This window comes from Schistocerca cancellata, chromosome 1, assembly GCF_023864275.1.
Source record: "Schistocerca cancellata isolate TAMUIC-IGC-003103 chromosome 1, iqSchCanc2.1, whole genome shotgun sequence".
Taxonomy (NCBI): Eukaryota; Metazoa; Arthropoda; class Insecta; order Orthoptera; family Acrididae; genus Schistocerca; species Schistocerca cancellata.
Window position 1 is genome coordinate 318,771,366 of NC_064626.1, and position 18,725 is coordinate 318,790,090.

General features: G+C 41.8%; 1 protein-coding gene across 4 annotated transcripts in view; it reads left to right on the top strand.

Annotated features, from left to right (window-relative positions):
• Positions 1-18,725, top strand: part of LOC126172942 (COMM domain-containing protein 4) — a 551,734-nt gene that overhangs the window by 488,279 nt on the left and 44,730 nt on the right. For all 4 annotated transcript variants that reach the window (XM_049920920.1, XM_049920918.1, XM_049920917.1 and 1 more), the window contains one exon: positions 2-67. In XM_049920920.1, coding sequence (XP_049776877.1) covers positions 2-67 — 66 coding nt within the window. The remainder of the gene's footprint in view (position 1; positions 68-18,725) is intronic.

Sequence of the window (18,725 nt, forward strand, 5' to 3'; positions counted from 1 at the left end):
GACGTCAATTAAAATGAAGCTGCTTTGCCAGCAGGTAGCACGGTCGCTTATAGGAGAGGACATCGACGTAAGTATCCCCTAGTCTGGATTTTACTTTTTTTCCTCTAACCGCTCGTTTTTACACTTTTCTTGTAGTAGAAACTGTAGAAAATAACGCTACAGGTAGCTTATGTTAATGTTTGTATTGTAAAAACAGTCAGTTGATGATTCCTCCGTTGTGCAGTTGAAAGTGAAGTATTAACTGGAAAATAAAACGGAAAGTTTTACTAATCTTTTGTAGATGGACTTAAATATGAACAAGATACAGCCAGCGTTTCATGAAGCAAACTGTGTTCATTTGCCGCTAAAACTTAAAATGATAGTGTTACTGACGTAACTCAGCAAATTGAAGTTAATGCAAATGTGTTTGAAATTCTAGTAATATCTGTGAGTTTCGTCAGCACAGAGAGAATCTTGTGTTATTTATATAAAGCACAAGAACAGTATTCATGAAAATATACCGGGCATTAAATAAATTTAGCGAAACTAATAAAAAATAAGACAAGTAAATGTTACGGATGTAACGTTTTGATATTACAGGTGTAACACATTCATTTAACTTATAATGAACGACTGAAATTATATATGTGACAGTTGTGTAAACTGAATTTGAAGGGGCGGGGGCGGAGAAAGGAAAGGGAAGAAACTAATTACCGGTATATCAGCTGCATCTGAACTTTTTGCGAAATCGGCGGTGATGAGTGAAAATGTGTGCTTGACTAGGACTCGAACCGAGGATCTCCTGCTCACTAGGCATTTGCGTTAACCGCTGTGTCACCTAGACAATGTATTTATCGCAGTTGTGGGGACTATCTCGGCCTGCTCCCTGGCTGACCCACACTCTCGCCTAGCGTCGCCTATCCATAGTCCTCCGTCCATGTCCTTGATGCTCACTAATCTTATATTCCCGCTGGGGGTCGAACGTAAATGTGCATCTACACTGAAGTCCGTGGGCCAAAGCAAACCAGTTACATGAATGTGTGGCGTCTGTTCTCTCGGACATGACTGAAAGAACACACACTGATATAATATCTAACAACGTTGAAATCATTGTGTAATGACATATTTATGAATAAGGAAGAGTAATCAGATAACAAAAACAAATTTAGTTAAAAATTTTAATTTAATTTTAGCGGAAGTTAATCTTTCCCGTGAATCCGTGATCGGCTTTTTATTGGGAAATGGCAACTTCACTAATATCATCCTTTTCTGGCCATGCAAATTTATTCTGTGGTCTCTTAAGGAATTTCACAAAAATTTTTTCACACTCTTCACTGCCAATTTGTCCAACAAATTATTGCAAATGTCCTCATTCAGTTTTTAACGATAACCTACTGACCAAAAGACAGTGGAAAGTTACCATTCAACTACTTATGAAAGAAGTAATGAAGTTTTCTTCTTGAACATTCTGGTCTTCGATAGGTCTGAAATGGAAGTGTGTACCGTCTTCCTCAGACAAGAAACCTATTTTGACTGTATTATTTCCCAACGGTCTGAACACAGCGGATTTAATCAGTGTTAGGAAGAGATCTGATAGCGATCCAATACTGTTGTAACTAATTGGCAGGCTTTTTAGCTTCTCTGCTGGAACTTCTAATTATTAATTTTATCAGTTTTGTATTTCGCACATCGTACATAAGATGTGCCATCAGTAATGAGATCTTTTCTAACTTTCACACACTGCCACAGATATTGCTTCAGCATTTCATTATCAGCAGCAGCAGATCCTTTACATGGGATGTACAAAACAAATGCCAATTCAACACAATACCACAGTATTCTTTGCTGAAAGTTATATTAATTGACGTGTACCACTGTTTTAAATGTCGATCACCTCCATGAGAGAATAATTCCTTCACTTTAAGATTAGGAAATTTATTTTTTATGTTCGGAAGTATTTTCTGATTAAAAACATGAACAGCTAGTTTATGCTGAAGATATTCAGGTATAATAGCATATGAAACTGGACTGGTAACTATGTAAGCTGATCCTGTGCAAATAGTGATTTGTTAATTACTACAGTGTGCGCTCTGCACCCCATCCTGATAATCAATAGTGAAGTTTTCTCTGACATATATCTAGAGAACATAGGTACTACAACAACCATTTTGAACTTTTGTCTTTTCAAAAGAAGAATTAGTGGTTAACATTGATAAAACAGTCAAGAAGAAACTTTGGTAATTTGTTCTCTAAAATTATGATAACATCATCTATAGAACCTTAGTGCACACTCTCTCTTCTCATTGTTCCACTGACACCAGTTGATGAGTTTACTTGAGCAAGGAGGCAATGAGTTGAGGAATTTCTTCATGCTGCTTCAAATTTCCACACTTCTGGAGTGTGCCAAAATATCCTTCTGAATCATGTTTTAGAATATATTGGAGAGTAATGTCTATAACAGCGCTTCTGACAATACGTAATGTTGAAAAGTAATTTTTTCCACCAGTATTTTGTCTGTTGTTGCAAATTATAATAGCATAATATCTTTTGAGTTCGATGTAGAAACGCCGCGCCGGATTAGCCGAGCGGTCTCGGGCGCTGCATTCATGATGGACTGTGTGGCTGGTCCCGGTGGAGGTTAGAGTCCTCCCTCGGGCATGGATGTGTGTGTTTGTCCTTAGGCTAATTTAGGTTAAGTAGTGTGTAAGCTTAGGGGCTGATGACTTTAGGAGTTAAGTCCCATAAGATTTCACACACTTTTTTTCGATGTACACTCCTGGAAATTGAAATAAGAACACCGTGAATTCATTGTCCCAGGAAGGGGAAACTTTATTGACACATTCCTGGGGTCAGATACATCACATGATCACACTGACAGAACCACAGGCACATAGACACAGGCAACAGAGCATGCACAATGTCGGCACTAGTACAGTGTATATCCACCTTTCGCAGCAATGCAGGCTGCTATTCTCCCATGGAGACGATCGTAGAGATGCTGGATGTAGTCCTGTGGAACGGCTTGCCATGCCATTTCCACCTGGCGCCTCAGTTGGACCAGCGTTCGTGCTGGACGTGCAGACCGCGTGAGACGACGCTTCATCCAGTCCCAAACATGCTCAATGGGGGACAGATCCGGAGATCTTGCTGGCCAGGGTAGTTGACTTACACCTTCTAGAGCACGTTGGGTGGCACGGGATACATGCGGACGTGCATTGTCCTGTTGGAACAGCAAGTTCCCTTGCCGGTCTAGGAATGGTAGAACGATGGGTTCGGTGACGGTTTGGATGTACCGTGCACTATTCAGTGTCCCCTCGACGATCACCAGTGGTGTACGGCCAGTGTAGGAGATCGCTCCCCACACCATGATGCCGGGTGTTGGCCCTGTGTGCCTCGGTCGTATGCAGTCCTGATTGTGGCGCTCACCTGCACGGCGCCAAACACGCATACGACCATCATTGGCACCAAGGCAGAAGCGACTCTCATCGCTGAAGACGACACGTCTCCATTCGTCCCTCCATTCACGCCTGTCGCGACACCACTGGAGGCGGGCTGCACGATGTTGGGGCGTGAGCGGAAGACGGCCTAACGGTGTGCGGGACCGTAGCCCAGCTTCATGGAGACGGTTGCGAATGGTCCTCGCTGATACCCCAGGAGCAACAGTGTCCCTAATTTGCTGGGAAGTGGCGGTGCGGTCCCCTACGGCACTGCGTAGGATCCTACGGTCTAGGCGTGCATCCGTGCGTCGCTGCGGTCCGGTCCCAGGTCGACGGGCACGTGCACCTTCCGCCGACCACTGGCGACAACATCGATGTACTGTGGAGACCTCACGCCCCACGTGTTGAGCAATTCGGCGGTACGTCCACCCGGCCTCCCGCATGCCCACTATACGCCCTCGCTCAAAGTCCGTCAACTGCACATACGGTTCACGTCCACGCTGTCGCGGCATGCTACCAGTGTTAAAGACTGCGATGGAGCTCCGTATGCCACGGCAAACTGGCTGACACTGACGGCGGCGGTGCACAAATGCTGCGCAGCTAGCGCCATTCGACGGCCAACACCGCGGTTCCTGGTGTGTCCGCTGTGCCGTGCGTGTGATCATTGCTTGTACAGCCCTCTCGCAGTGTCCGGAGCAAGTATGGTGGGTCTGACACACCGGTGTCAATGTGTTCTTTTTTCCATTTCCAGGAGTGGAGAAACAGCCAAAGTTGCAAGATTCACTTTTTATTTGATTTATTACTAGTTTTGGGTTATCAGAACCAGTTTTCAAATAATCCTGTGAGACGGAAAGTTAAAATTACAATTTATGCCAACTGTCACAGAAATTATTGAGTGCTTACAACAAGATACAAAGTGTATACGTGTATAGACAGACAAAACAGTATTTTCCAAAATAGCATATAAATCATGTAAAGATTATACATATATGTATAACAAAATCAAGTTTACCCATGAACAGTGACAGAACATACACACAACTGATAGCCTAATTTCGTGGCTCCCACAAAGGAAACCTTATGTAGGGGATGCCATATCGGAATGTAAGAAAGTCTTTATTAAAACTTCCAATCATCAAGGATAAAACAGTTAATACAATAAAAGTACAAGTCAATTACCACAGTTAAGCTGTTTAAAAATTTTCCTATAACAGCAGGGCGTTTAAAACCAGTAGACAGTGGCAGCGCGTCATGTAGCACAAACAGACTAAAGTCGTATGCTATAGCAACATGTTACTTCATCCATTTTGGACCATAAAATAGTGTACAAAGAAACCAAAACAGCTAAACCAGAACTCACTGTCCCAAACAGTCCCATTGATACCCTCATCTATCCCAACAATTCCCTCTGTCTAATCCCCACTGCTGAAGACAAAATCAAATTCATGATAATTTTCCTCCAAAATATACACCCATGCCAACATCCACACATGCTTCAACAGCTTTCGCTCGCTGCCAGCTCCATCTTCCATCCCAACACCCAAGATACCTACTCTCACAGCCAGGTTCACTTCCTCTTTACCTGCTTCGACACCCTAGTCTAAGCTCCATCTAGTCCTCACCAACGGTATGTGGACATTTGCCACGGTTTTGCCTGCTCCGAAGGGTTGGGTCCCTTGTCTCCCACTCCCCCTCCTACTCATCGCTGTCGCGCAGTAAAGGTACTTACTGAGCCTTTTCGCTGGTTTACTTAACATAGGACCAGAATCTCTTTGGATTTTCTGCCACATTTCTAGAGATAGTTTCGTTGTGGAAACTATTAAATGCATCTCGCATTGAAATCCGCACCAAATTTCGAGCCTCAGTGAAACTTCGTCAGTCTTGGAGATTTTGCGTTCGTCTAAATTATACGTTTCTTTTTCGGTGCTCCGGCAGCAGCTTTTTGTCGTGTTTTGTGTACCATGGGGAATCAGTTCCGTCTCTTATTAATTTATTTGGTATGAATCTCTCGAGTGCTGTTGATACTATGTCTTTGAACTTAAGCCACATATGGTCTTCACTTACATACTTTCGAAGGATTGGAGACTGCCTCTTAGAAAGACGTCAACCGAATTTTTAGCTGTTTTTTATAAATAGATATATTTCGCGCTTAGTTTTGGTGAGCTTCGCTACGACTGTGTGTTCACTAATCCCTGTGCCTGTCGTGATGCTCAGGATTATTTGTGGCTAAGAGGTCAAGTGTGTTTTCGTAATCATTTACAATTTGAATGCCCTCGTGAACTAATTGTTCAAAATAATGTTTAAAAAGCATTTAGAACAATTAAGGAAGTTGTTTTCTATCTACAATAAGGTCTGAAAAAGTATTTTTGTCAACATACGGAAGGTAGATTGAAGTCACTGCCAACTATAATTGTATGAGTAGGGTACCTATTTGTGATGAGTTTTCTTTCAACTGTTCAGCAACTGTTTCATCTGAGACCAGGGGTCGGTAAATTGAGCCAGTTATTAATTTATTCCGGTTGTTGAATATAATCTCTACCCATACTAAGTCAGAGGAACTATCTGCTTCACTGTCGCTTGAGAGCTGAAAGACACATTACATTATATTTCCTTTAGTTGTGCTTCTTGTTTCTGTTGTATTGCAGATTATTACAATTACGGCTTTTCCCTTCAAAACCTAGGATTCTTTCTCTGTGACCCTGTAAATACCAGAGCTAAACAATGTAGAACGACAACGTACGTTACAAGCATAGCATTCTGTATTACTTCATTTCCTTATTTCTAACATTTTAAATTGTACGTCGACTTTAGATGACTTGTCAATCATAGATGTTCTTATCTCTATTTAGTGAACGTATTTTCAGTCATGTTTTGAACATTGTCCCGCTACACTTTATTAACAAATGTTTCCCCGCAAAGGATATCGGATTTTAGAGAGTAAATTAATATGGAGTATGTCTTTCTTCTTTTCAAACATTCACATTCCCATTTCTTCTTTCCTTGTTGTCTTTTGAGCATGCAGTTGTAGTAATTAAAACAGGCACAAATACAGTGATCAAAAAGAAATGATTAGCGTACATTCGCATTCTCTTTACATCGTTCCTTTCTTGTTGCTCCCATGCCGATGAACTGTTTCTATTGCAATCAGTAAGCGTGAAAGGAAGCTACCGTACAGACAGAGGGATCTATATTTATACTTGGCAGAACTAATTACATACTGACATAATCGTAGGTATCGATTTCGTTTCTCAAAAGTTATAAATATTTAGATTTCGGAAAAGAAGCTCTGTATTTCGCCAAGATGTCGAAGAAGATCCCTCACGTACTGGTTGTGTCGAGTAAGATGTGGAGACGGCGGTTTGAAAGCGAACAGAAGTGCAAGGAAGGGAGTCCCTTACCTGAGGGATCGCTACTCAAGCTACCTGGCGAAGGGGCAAGTGTGGCAAATGTCCGGCGTGGCGAATGTCCAGCATTCCTCACCAATACACACCTCTACAAAATACTGTACCAGAACATATGCTCCCTACCCTCCAATAAATGTCTTTTGATGCATACTCTGTCCCAACACAACGTCCTTAGTTTTATTCTTAATTAAATGTTCCTCCAACCCTATCATACCATCTGAACCTCCTCTTGTCTCCTCCATAACACAGATAACCCCTTCCCCTGGACAGAGAGGGAGTTGCAATTGGTCACCACAATAACATCCTTGTTTAGCCACAATCCTTAGAGAATACTCCCACCGAACACCTTATCCTTACCCTCTTTTTCCAAACTGTAACCATTACCTGTGCAACCATCTACATTTGACCTAATCACCACATCCCATATGACTTTCTCAACAACATAGACCATACCATTTCAATCTATATTATTGCCACTGATCTCAGCTTCCACAGTAGGTCCCCCACACAACTCCAGTGGTGGCGTCAGTTTAACGTCTCCCTGCAAGGTGACATAATTCCCATCCTACACATGATGCTGTCCAAGCACTGCCCAATCTCCTTGGACGCCTTATTGCAGAAGTCCTTGATCCAACTGGAAATGACCACCTACTCATACTCCTCGCCGTCTCCTACACACCTCATCCCCATTCAGTCCATACACACGTCATCCCCATTCAATCCATTCCAATCTCCATCCAAGAGTTATCCAAGATTACTCATGCGCCAACTGGAATGCTTGCTGGGAATCCATAGAACCCTGAGTGAAAGCTGCCTTCTGGCCCTCCAATAACAAGACGATATTCCTCATACTACATCCTTCCTGCAGCAGACATTGTCAGGCGATATATCCAACCACATTCCTACCAACACCTTATATTCCCACTGTGCCATCTTCCCTACACAAGCCTCACTCCTCCTTCGAGACTCCCATCCCATATATTGCATCTTCCTGCAAATTCATGAACAGGATAACTCATATTCCACCGGCAAAAACAGACACACGTCAGGAATGTATTAAATGCAAAAAGAAGCCGGACTGGCACCAGAAGTGCACCAGACACGGGACTACACTCCCCATAAACTTTTTAAAGTATTGGAAAGCATTCCATAGACTCACTGGTAGTATCTCAAACCTCACTACCTGTTCCTGACGACTCTCATTTTGATCACTGTCTGTTCACTACCATCCACAAACTTACTATCTCACCCCTGGCTCCCGGCTTCAAGTACTTGCACAACATACCACAAACAGAATTGAATACTTGATTATTCGAGGCATGGTGCCACGGGATAGTAGGCCCGAAACTATTTAGTACTGAGGAAATTGGATAATTTTTGATGTCATGAGTCTCAGTTGATAATTCAGCTGTTCTGGTTACCGGTTTCATGCTGACGCAAACCACACACCTAAAAATTACACAGTGCGTGTCTTACAATAATGTGTACAAATAGTATGTATGTCCATATTACAGGTACTCATATGCTTAAAGACATATCGTGCTATAAACCGTAATTCACACAGTATGGTGCCAAAAGTCTTCTACACAGCAAGGTACACAGTGGGCAACAAGTATCCTCAAACTGTAAACAATAAAAATAAAGGAGGCTTTTAATATCACGCAACTACTTAATTTATCATGCAAACAATTGACACCGAAGCCAAATATGAATTGAAGATCCCATTTCAGAGGTGAGGTTTCTTGCTGCAAATAGATGTTTATGGCAAAATGGTTCAAATGGCTCTGAGCACTATGGGACTTAACATCTGTTTTCATCAGTCCCCTAGAACTTAGAACTACTTAAACCTAACTAACCTAAGGACATCACACACATCCATGCCCGAGGCAGGATTCGAACCTGCGACCGTAGCGGTCACGCGGTTCAAGACTGGAGCGCCTAGAACCGCACGGCCACACCGGCCGGCAATAGATGTTTATGTCCGCATACTCTACCTCTCAAAGAGAAAACTGTTATCCATTAAATCTATTGCATTTCAGTAGCTTTAGTCAACTATTTCACTCGTGTACAGACTAAACATTCTAACCTATCGTTTTCTTCTTCCATTGCGCATTTATACAAGTGAGCATGTGATGAAGAGAGCACTTGTCGGCGCGACGAATAGAATACTTTGGAAGATTTTCATCTTGGTGCATACGGAGACCCATAATTATTCTCAGCTGACTAATTTCGCCCAGAAAATACTCCCGTATGATATTATGGAATGAAATTAAGTATAGGACGTTACCTTTTTTTATTTTTATACCACCTATGCGTGACAACATTCACATAGCAAACAGAGATTTGTTTAGGCGATTCAGCAGTTCTGTGGTATACTCCTCCAAGTTAAAATTATTATCAAGCTGTAATCCCAATAATTTAACACTGTCAACTTCTTCTATCTGTCGTCATATTTTAGGCATATACTCGCAGAAAACAAGTGCTGAACTGCGAATAGTATGTTTTTTCAAGGTTTAGTGACAGAATTAACTGAGAACAATTTATTGATGGCGATGAAGATTTCACTAGTCGACCGTTCTAAGGCTGTACTTGATTTACTATTTATTGCAATGTTTGTATCATCTGGAAACAAAACACACTAGGTATCTGGTAACGTTATTGATGAAACGTCATTGATATATGCAAGGAAAAGTAAGGGCCTTAAGATGGAATCTTGGGGGCACCACATGTTATTGGTTCCCAATTGGATGTTGCCCGATTGCTTAATACGTGTCTCTTTACTATTGACACCTTTTGTTATCTGTCAGAGATATAGGATGTAAAACATTTTGCAGCATTTCCTGTTACACCGTAATTTACTTAATGGGAAATTGTAATTTACGCAGCCAAATGTTGCTTTGATAGTCTCCTTAATGACACTATCGATAACTCCGTCCACTTGCCGCCCTCCGTGTCATCCTCCGCCAACTTCGTCACTGGATGCAATATGGAGGGGTGTCGAGTCAGCACACCGCTAGCCCGACGTTGTCAGTTTGGTGACCTGGAGCCGCTTTTACTCGGCCCCTCAGCTGGTATCACGAGGCTGAGTGCACACCGCTCCAGTCTTCCCACCAAGGAAAACTACCTGGCAGTACCGGCATCGAACCCGCGTCCTCCACATGGAAGTCCGTCGCGCTGATCGCTCAGCTACGGAGGCGGGCACACTGCCGTAAGAACAGAGCTTCATGTAACCATGACGTTTACTTTTCTCTCGAGTGTCGTCAGTATTACTACTTGTTAGGGGCAGTTACCTATTAAAGTAAGGTTGTTTGCAGATGACGCTGTCGTTTATCGACTAATAAAGTCATCAGAAGATCAAAACAAAACGATTTAGAAAAAATATCTGAATGGTGCGAAAAGTGGCAGTTGACCCTAAATAACGAAAAGTGTGAGGTCATCCACACGAGTGCTAAAAGTTATCCGTAAAACTTCGGTTACCTGATAAATGAATCAAATCTAAAGGACGTAAATTCAACTAAATACCTAGAAATTACAATTACGAATATCCTAAATTGGAAGGAACACATAGAAAATGTTGTGGGGAAGACTAACCAAAGACTGCGTTTTATTGGCAGGACACTTAGAAAATGTAACGGAGCTACTAAGGAGACTGCCTACTCTATGGTTGACCGTCCTCTTTTAGAATACTGCTGCGCGGTGTGGGATCCTTACCAGATGATGTGATTGGACCGCCACCTGACAGAGTCGGCTCTGAGCACTATGGGACTTAACATCTGAGGTCATCAGTCCCCTAGAACTTAAAACTACTTAAACCTAACTAACCCAAGGACATCACACACATCCATGCCCGAGGCAGGATTCGAACCTGCGTCCGTGGCAGTCGCGCGGTTCCGGACTGAAGCGCCTAGAACCGCTCGGCCACCGCTGCCGACACTGACAGAGTACATCGAAAAAGTTCAAAGAAGGGCTGCACGTTTTGTATTATCGCGAAATATTGAAGAGAGTGTCACTGAAATGATACAGGATTTGGGCTGGACATCATTAAAACAGAGGCGTTTTTCGTTGCGACGGAATCTTCTGACGAAATTCCAACCACCAACTTTCTCCTCTGAATGCGAAAATATTTTGTTGATATCGACCTACGCAGGGAGAAATTATCACCACGATAAAATATGGGAAATCAGAGCTCGTACGAAAAGATATAGGCTTTCGTTCTTTCCGCGCGCTATGACTTGTTAAGGTGGTTCGATGAACTCTCTGCCAAGCACTTAAATGTGATTGGCAGAGTATCAATGTAGATGTAGTAGAACGCGTTCGACATTGCTACACAAGACTTTCTTTTACGTCGTTAATGTATCTTATTTCCTCATTCGATAATAGACAATTTTGTCGCCCCCTATTATTCCAGTATGCTACGTGTATGAGGGGTGATTGGAAAGTTTCCAGCCCGACATATTACCGTAATGTCTCGCACAAACACCGCCACCTACTTTTATGGTGACCCTTTGTGGGTATGCAAGTCAAACTTCGCGGCTCAAGCTTCGTTGGTTTTGCTCCTAGGATGCATTGTTTATAGTAGCGTAAGCAAACTTACGAAATCGAGAAAATTTAGAACTGTGATGTGATTGAATATCTTCATTTGAAGGGGATGATGCCCAAGAAAATTGTGGAGGAAATGTGGAATACACTTCGTTTTATGCAACAGCGAAAAATTGGGTGTCCGGTTTCAAACGTGGAAGAAACTGCAATTCACGATACGATTTTGCAGGATCGTCGAACAACGTTGCAGCACATTGAAACTACATTTGGAATCTCCCATGGGCGTGCTCATGACATTGTTGTGGATGTTTCGGGAATTGGAAAGTTTCATCTCGGTGGGTCCCGAAAGACTTGAATACAAATCAGAGAAGGGAGCGTGTGCAGTGTTGTGAAGAAATCGTCCGCCAATTTGAAGCGGATGAAGTAGGCTTTCCTGCAAAGTATGTGGCAATGGACGAAACGTGTGTTCACCACTTTGATCATGAGACAAAACAACAGTCGCAGCAATGGTAACGTCCTTCATCCCCAACCCCAAGAAAATCTCGGGTGCAAAAATCAGCCGGTAAGGTGATGGTATTGGTCGTCTGTGATGCAGAAGAGCAATAATGATGGATTACATGCAAAAGGGCGTAACTATCAATGTATCATACTATTGCACTTTCCTTCGCCGTTTGAGAGAAGAGATAAAGAAATAAAGGCCCAGATATGCAGTCAATGGAACTATAGATGTGACTGTGACGCACATTGTGGTAGACAAATGTTCCTTCTGCCGCAGACAGTTTTAATTCTTCATAACCTGAGACAGAAGAAATTTGAAAAAGTTATTAATTAAATAAAAAATTGCAGTAGTTAATAACAAAAGCATAATATTTCAATATCGCAATATTCTATTAACATACCTAATGTTGTACAGAGAAAAGATGGAGCAAAGGAATTTTTTCATAAGCGGCGACTCTCCGTGAAACCCGGTACAGATGCCAACTCTTCTCGGGAGAGCTGCCGCAGTAAAATAATTAATAACAAAATCAAGTTTAAGCCGATTTCTACAACTTTTATTTAACTGAGCGTTATAACATACAACAAGAAAATTGTGTGCATGCAGCTGAATAGTAACTTGAATTGAATCATAATTTACAATATTAATTTACGTAATATTTTAATTTCCACTTACAGCGTACAAGGTATTAATTTACATAGATTCTTTCTTGAGGCTTTGTTCTCTAGCATGTTTTGTGGAGCCACTGGTTGCAACTTAAAGACTGGATCCAGTCATCTTTTTTGTGGTTAGAAAATAATTTTCCCAACATTCACAGCAGCGGTTGGTTTCTAAATTTATTGTATGCTTCCCAGTTTCTGCGATAGTTCTCTTAGCTGGTCGTGTCCTGCCTCGTGCAGTGATGGATGATATTGTTTTGACCTTTTCCTTCCGTTTTCTTTCCTTAATTACGTTTTGCCTTTGTTTTTCACGCCTCTCTGCTTGTAGGATCTGCCAGAAAGTGCTTCCGATTGAGCTTTCGTCTTACGTTCATTTGGGCCGTTTTGGTATCGGGCGTATTTTCCGGAGAAGTTTCGTTGATGTCATTTTATCAGATGACGTACTAGATGTGGAAGGTTGTGAAGAGTTCTGGGAAGAACCAGTAGGAGTAAGTGAGGGGTCCATAGAACTGGAAATTTGTTGTATTGATGCTGATGGTGATGATTCATTTGTGTGTGACATTGAGAAGAAGTGTTCAGGTACTCGATCTGGGTTACATGGATAAATTTCCGTGGCTTCAAAGACACTAAGCGCTGTTCCTACAGACGCGGCTTCACTCCAAGCTGCACCAACTAGTCAACCCATTTGATACTGAGTGATTTTCCTTTGTCTGTTTTGTGCTACCATGCTGAATCTTCTTCCAGAAATATGCTTTTAGAGGCCAGATAAATAACGCGTTCAGAGGCTGCAAGGCATGAGTGCAGTGGCTAAGTAGGCACATCATTACCACACCGTTCCCAGCAGCTGTCTGAAGCAACTGCGGAGAACTGCTGTGAGATGCGTGTCCGTCTAAAATGAGAAGGGCATTTCCCGATGGCTTGTTTTTCAGGAAATGATCAGTGAACCACATGTAAAACAAGTCTGTACTAATGTACGATGACTTTCGGTTCATGTAAACGTCGGAACCTGGAGACAAGCCATCAGCAAACTTCGCTTTCTTATTTACCTCCTTAAATATCAGAACAAGAGGCATAAATTGGCCTGCAGCATTACAAACCAGAACAGTCACATTTTCGCATTTCTTTTCTGATGTTAGTATAGGAACAGATTTGGTACCTTTCTCCATTATCACAGAACCAAGTTGGTTGTTTGCCGACATTCCGGAGTGGTCCATGTTAAAAATAAATCATTTTCCTTCCGTACTTCTGCCAATACTTCACAATAATTACCAACAATTTCCTTACTTATTCCCGCCGGTCTTTCTAGGAAAGACCCTCAGACTGGCGTACGTTCAGTTCTGGATTTTTACGTAGGAAAGAATTTAACCAGTCGTAACCCGCAGTTTCACATTCGTTGATGAATTTGTTTGGTAATCTCATTTACTTTGCCATTAGTATGCAACCCTTCTCGCCGTCAACCTGTCAGGCGCAAAACCGGCTGCTGCAACAGCCTTAATATGGGCAACCAATTTCTTCTTATTTCGTGGTCCAAATAAACCTAAATTTGTGAAAGGAAATAGAAATAAATCAGTCTTAGCAGATAATATTTTTTAATATCATGAATATTTATTTTGATTAAATTTAATTTAAAAGTATTACTGGTTATTAATTTGACTTAGGTGAATATTCAAATAGTTGTAGTTGTTGGACCCAGTACACCTTTTTTCCAGATTGCCGGACACCATTCCTCTTTTTAAGGTTTGTGCCGGAATACCATAATGCCTTTCTGCTTCCCCGAATAGTATTTTCTTTGCCTGTCCACTGACCTCTCTTGGCAATGCCCTTCCATATGTATTAAGTAGGCATGTCATAAATATTTGTATATTCCTGTATATAATAGAATTGTAAACTGCCACAATGACGTAAATGTAAGAAATAAAATAACTAGTATATATATATATATATATATATATATATATATATATATATATATATATATATAAAATCATGGGGCAACGGCCTTACCGCAGTGGATACACCGGTTCCCGTGAGATCACCGAAGTTAGGCGCTGTTGGGTGACCATCCAGCCGCCATGAGCTGTTGCCATTTTCCGGGGTGCACTCCGCCTCGTGATTCCAATTGAGGAGCTACTCGACCGAATAGTAGCGGCTTCGGTCACGAATACCATCATAACGACCGGGAGAGCGGTGTACTGATCCCACGTCCCTCCTATCCGCATCCTCCACTAAGGATGACATGGCGGTCGGATGGTCCTGGTAGGCCACTCGTGGCCTGAAGACGGAGTGCTTTATTTATAAAATCATGAGGTAACACCGGTTTCCTTTGAATAGCATGGAATGCTGTCAGATTATTTGTAAAATCTTATAGCAATGAGGCATCTCCACCAGATTGCTGGGCTGCAGCTCTCCCAACCGTCAGACACGCAATACCTCAAGGCTACTACGGCCGAAAAAACGTCTTACTCTCTGTTACAGTAACGCTTATGACTTCTTTTATACTAAGAATGGTTGATTTACGCATTTGAAATCAATTTAATATACAATACATGAACACAAGGAAAAACTGTGGTAGAAGGAAACATGTACTCACCTCAGTATATCGACTACAATTTGCGTAATAACCGAGCAACTTGCACCAGACCCGCACCACTGTGATTGTAAAGAAACTAATAAAGCATACATACTGCCTTTAGTGGTTTGTACCGGATTTACCCCATCTTAAAACGGACGAAAGTACGTACTTCAAACTTGTCATTGGTGGTACTATTAACTGAGAGAAGTAATAAGATAAGAAACACAGTCTCTCCTAGTGTACGACTCAGAGCAGTAATAAGGTTCGTAGCTATGGGGGAGAGATTTGGATGACATTAAGTTTAACACTATCGTATTACCTCAGGCCCTTGGGAAAATTATACCTGAAACGTGTGAAGCCATTTACAAAGTTCTGTATGGTGATGCAAAATGTGCATTTAATCACATAGCATTATTTTTTATTTTAACACAATTACAAAAAAGAAAAATGCAAATTAGGAAAAATCATCATATGCAGACACAAAAGTGACAAGTGCGTTACTGTTTCTTTGCTGCTGTTCGTTTTGACAGTAGCCTTGGTTTATATATAGTGAGTTGTGGTGGTGTGGTTTCTGTAGGGTGAATCCTCAACTCGGAAAGCATAATATTTCTTGCTGGAAAATGGGGAGGGAAACGGAGAAATTTGCGATAATGAGTGATAGTGAGGAGGTAATTGGGCGAACAAGTGCATAACTTCCACCTAAACTGCATTTTAAGCTTCAAGCAACACACAAGTAAGAATTTCTCCGCAAACAGCCGTTGGTTACCATCTAAATCGCGGAGTTTCAGACCGGAGAAGATCGCCTAACCTCACACACGCTCAACAACATCTGCGCGCTCCTCAGTTCCATCAGTTGAACAAACGAGTTTTCGTTCGTTCTCCGGCCGTCGAACTATACTGGCAAGCCGGATCCCGCCGATCTTGTGGCAGATTATTCAGGACTGACAGTTTCGCCGGAGTCTTTAGGAGTGCCGCGTCACTGTTTGCACTGTGTTTACAACAAATCTTATGTTTGTAAAGGCTTCTGAATAAGTTCTATGAAGCCTCAACCACGTATCTGGTGCATGAGAAGCAGCAGTAGCCGAGAGAAGGCACAAGTACGGAGGATGGTATACCCAATGATGAGATTCCCTTTTCATATCGTATTTCGAAGACATTTGTCTTTATGAAAGGGATTCCATGTGACCACCTCGGCGTGAGCGTGGTAGGTACTGCAAAGGTGCGAACTGTTCAGCTTTCGGCAACGTATTTCTACGTGCTAAACACGTTCACGTCCACGTCCAGTGTGAAACATCTTACAAGAGACGAGAGTTAACTCATGTAAGTTGTAGAAGAAGCAAAGTTCGTCAGTCAACTATTTCCTAGCGCGTGAACTACTTTAGAAGCTTGCAATGACAGATTTTAACCATGGAGATCATGATCAAGCTAGCCATGAGTTGAACCCCGAAACTAGTCACAGAACTCATATAAGAGTCTATCAGGACAGGATTTTAGGTGAACTTGGCCCTCTTCACATTCCATAGAGAAATTTTTCTTTTATTTCTCGCGACGCGTTACCACAATTATTACATAAAATTCAGGTATCGTTTAGTAAAGCATTATGACCACTGTACACTGTACACATTCGTGTTCGTATTAGAGTATACCAAAATGATAATTTATACCGTTGTCTGATTTACGGCGATTAGTCAGTGTTTCGATCACAATAATCGATTTCCTATCAATTGCGAGGTGTGTCAACCGCTGTTTAAAGAAGGGGGAATAAAAACCGAGAAGGAAATCTCTTCGGACCATGTATTATACGGTATACGTGAGGCAACTGGTAGCAGCATTGTCTGTATACAGGGTGTTTGGAAATTTCCGTTATAGACTTCCAGACTTGCAAAGGGAAGTGAATACATAATATTTTGAATAGAAACCCATGTCATGTTCTACTACTATTTCAGTTCAGATGTTTAAGTCATCCACTGCTGCTTGAGGAATTGAACTACGCATGACGCAGCTCAACTATTAGGTAACACTTCAAAAAGAGACGTAACGAAACATCAATTTATCACTTAACCATATTTATTTGTATTAACACTGAAACATTGCGTGTTTACATTATTCCAAAGCAAAAGGATCCCAGCATACTGTACGTTCGTAACAGTACTGATGCATTGCAACAGCGGTTCGATGTGGCGACCACCAATGTTGTTACAAAATTGTACCTACGCAGCATATTCTGCTACACACCCACCATCTCGTGTTTTCTTTTTTTTTTTCAGTGCAGCAGCCACAATTCCTACCAGCAGATCTTCCTCTGTCTCTACAAGAGCCTCGTAAATTAAACGTTGCATATGACCCCACAAGAAGCAGTACACGTCGTCCTGTCTACCCTATTGCATTCCCTCAGCAGACGTGGACACGTTGCACATTTGAATTAAAATCGACGTAGAAAGGAAATTGTTTGTTTCCGGACCTGGGTTACTATTCAAAATATTATGTACGCACTCTCCTCTACAAATCCTAGAAGTTTGTAACGGGAATTTCCGAATACCCTGTGTATGTGATTGTGGATACCAGACTGCTCATATGGCAGAAGCAACGGGCTCTGAGAAACTGTGGGTAGTCGCATATCAAAAGGAAGGCGAAGGAGGTCTTCGTACTCGCCAAAATGTTGGAAGAGTTAAAGCAATTATTACCGGCAACATTAGAACAATTTTAAACGTCAGTATCGATAATCCAATCATGTCAGCTACAAAAGCTGTACGAACCCTCAATCAGTGCGAGTACTCTCCGCCGACGTCTTCATTCTGCTGGCTTCCATCACTGCAAAATTGCAAGAATAATGTGCAAGAAAACAGACCAATACAGCGCACTATATTCCCAGTACCTCTCAACTGCCAAAAAACGTCAAGGACTGCTATCGTCCAGAAGGATTTAAGTTCGGATGTGGATGGTAGACTGTCTTGGAAATCCAATAGACACTCTCTTCTGTTCAAGTCTGATTGTTGCCTTAACACCGAGTGGAAGGATAAGATTATGGCTACGGTCGCAGTTTCGAATCCTGCCTCGGGAATGGATGTGTGTGATGCCCTTAGGTTAGTTAGGTTTAAGTAGTTCTAAGTTCTAGGCGACTGATGACCTCAGAAGTTAAATCCCATAGTGCTCAGAGCCATAAGCTTATGACTGGAGTTTGACTGCAGCCGCAGTAGCAGAACTGACTGGGGTTTCACACGGAAGAACGCACTGTCGTTTTAGAATAATGTCTGCTGTCAACTGTTCGATTCCTTTATCTAGCCGAAGAGATGCGTATCATCCATTTCGTGTTCTATAACAGCAGCGAGCACATCTCGAAAATAGCCAAGAATTGGCAGGACAGAGACACCCAGAAGTATCGACATTGGAAAGTTCCGAAAAATCCTCAAATTTATATCCTACCGAACATGTTTGCACATTAATGATTCGAGACCAGCAATCGCTTCAGGAAAATACGCGAGAAGTTCTTTAGAATTAAGTTTCTTTAATGTGGCAGAGCACGAAATAACGAAATGTTGGACAGTTGCGAATAGTTCATATCAAATTAAAAAGAAAATGAGCACTTTTTAATAGTTCGTAGATTTTGTTATATTTTGTGTACAAAATAATGCAGTAATT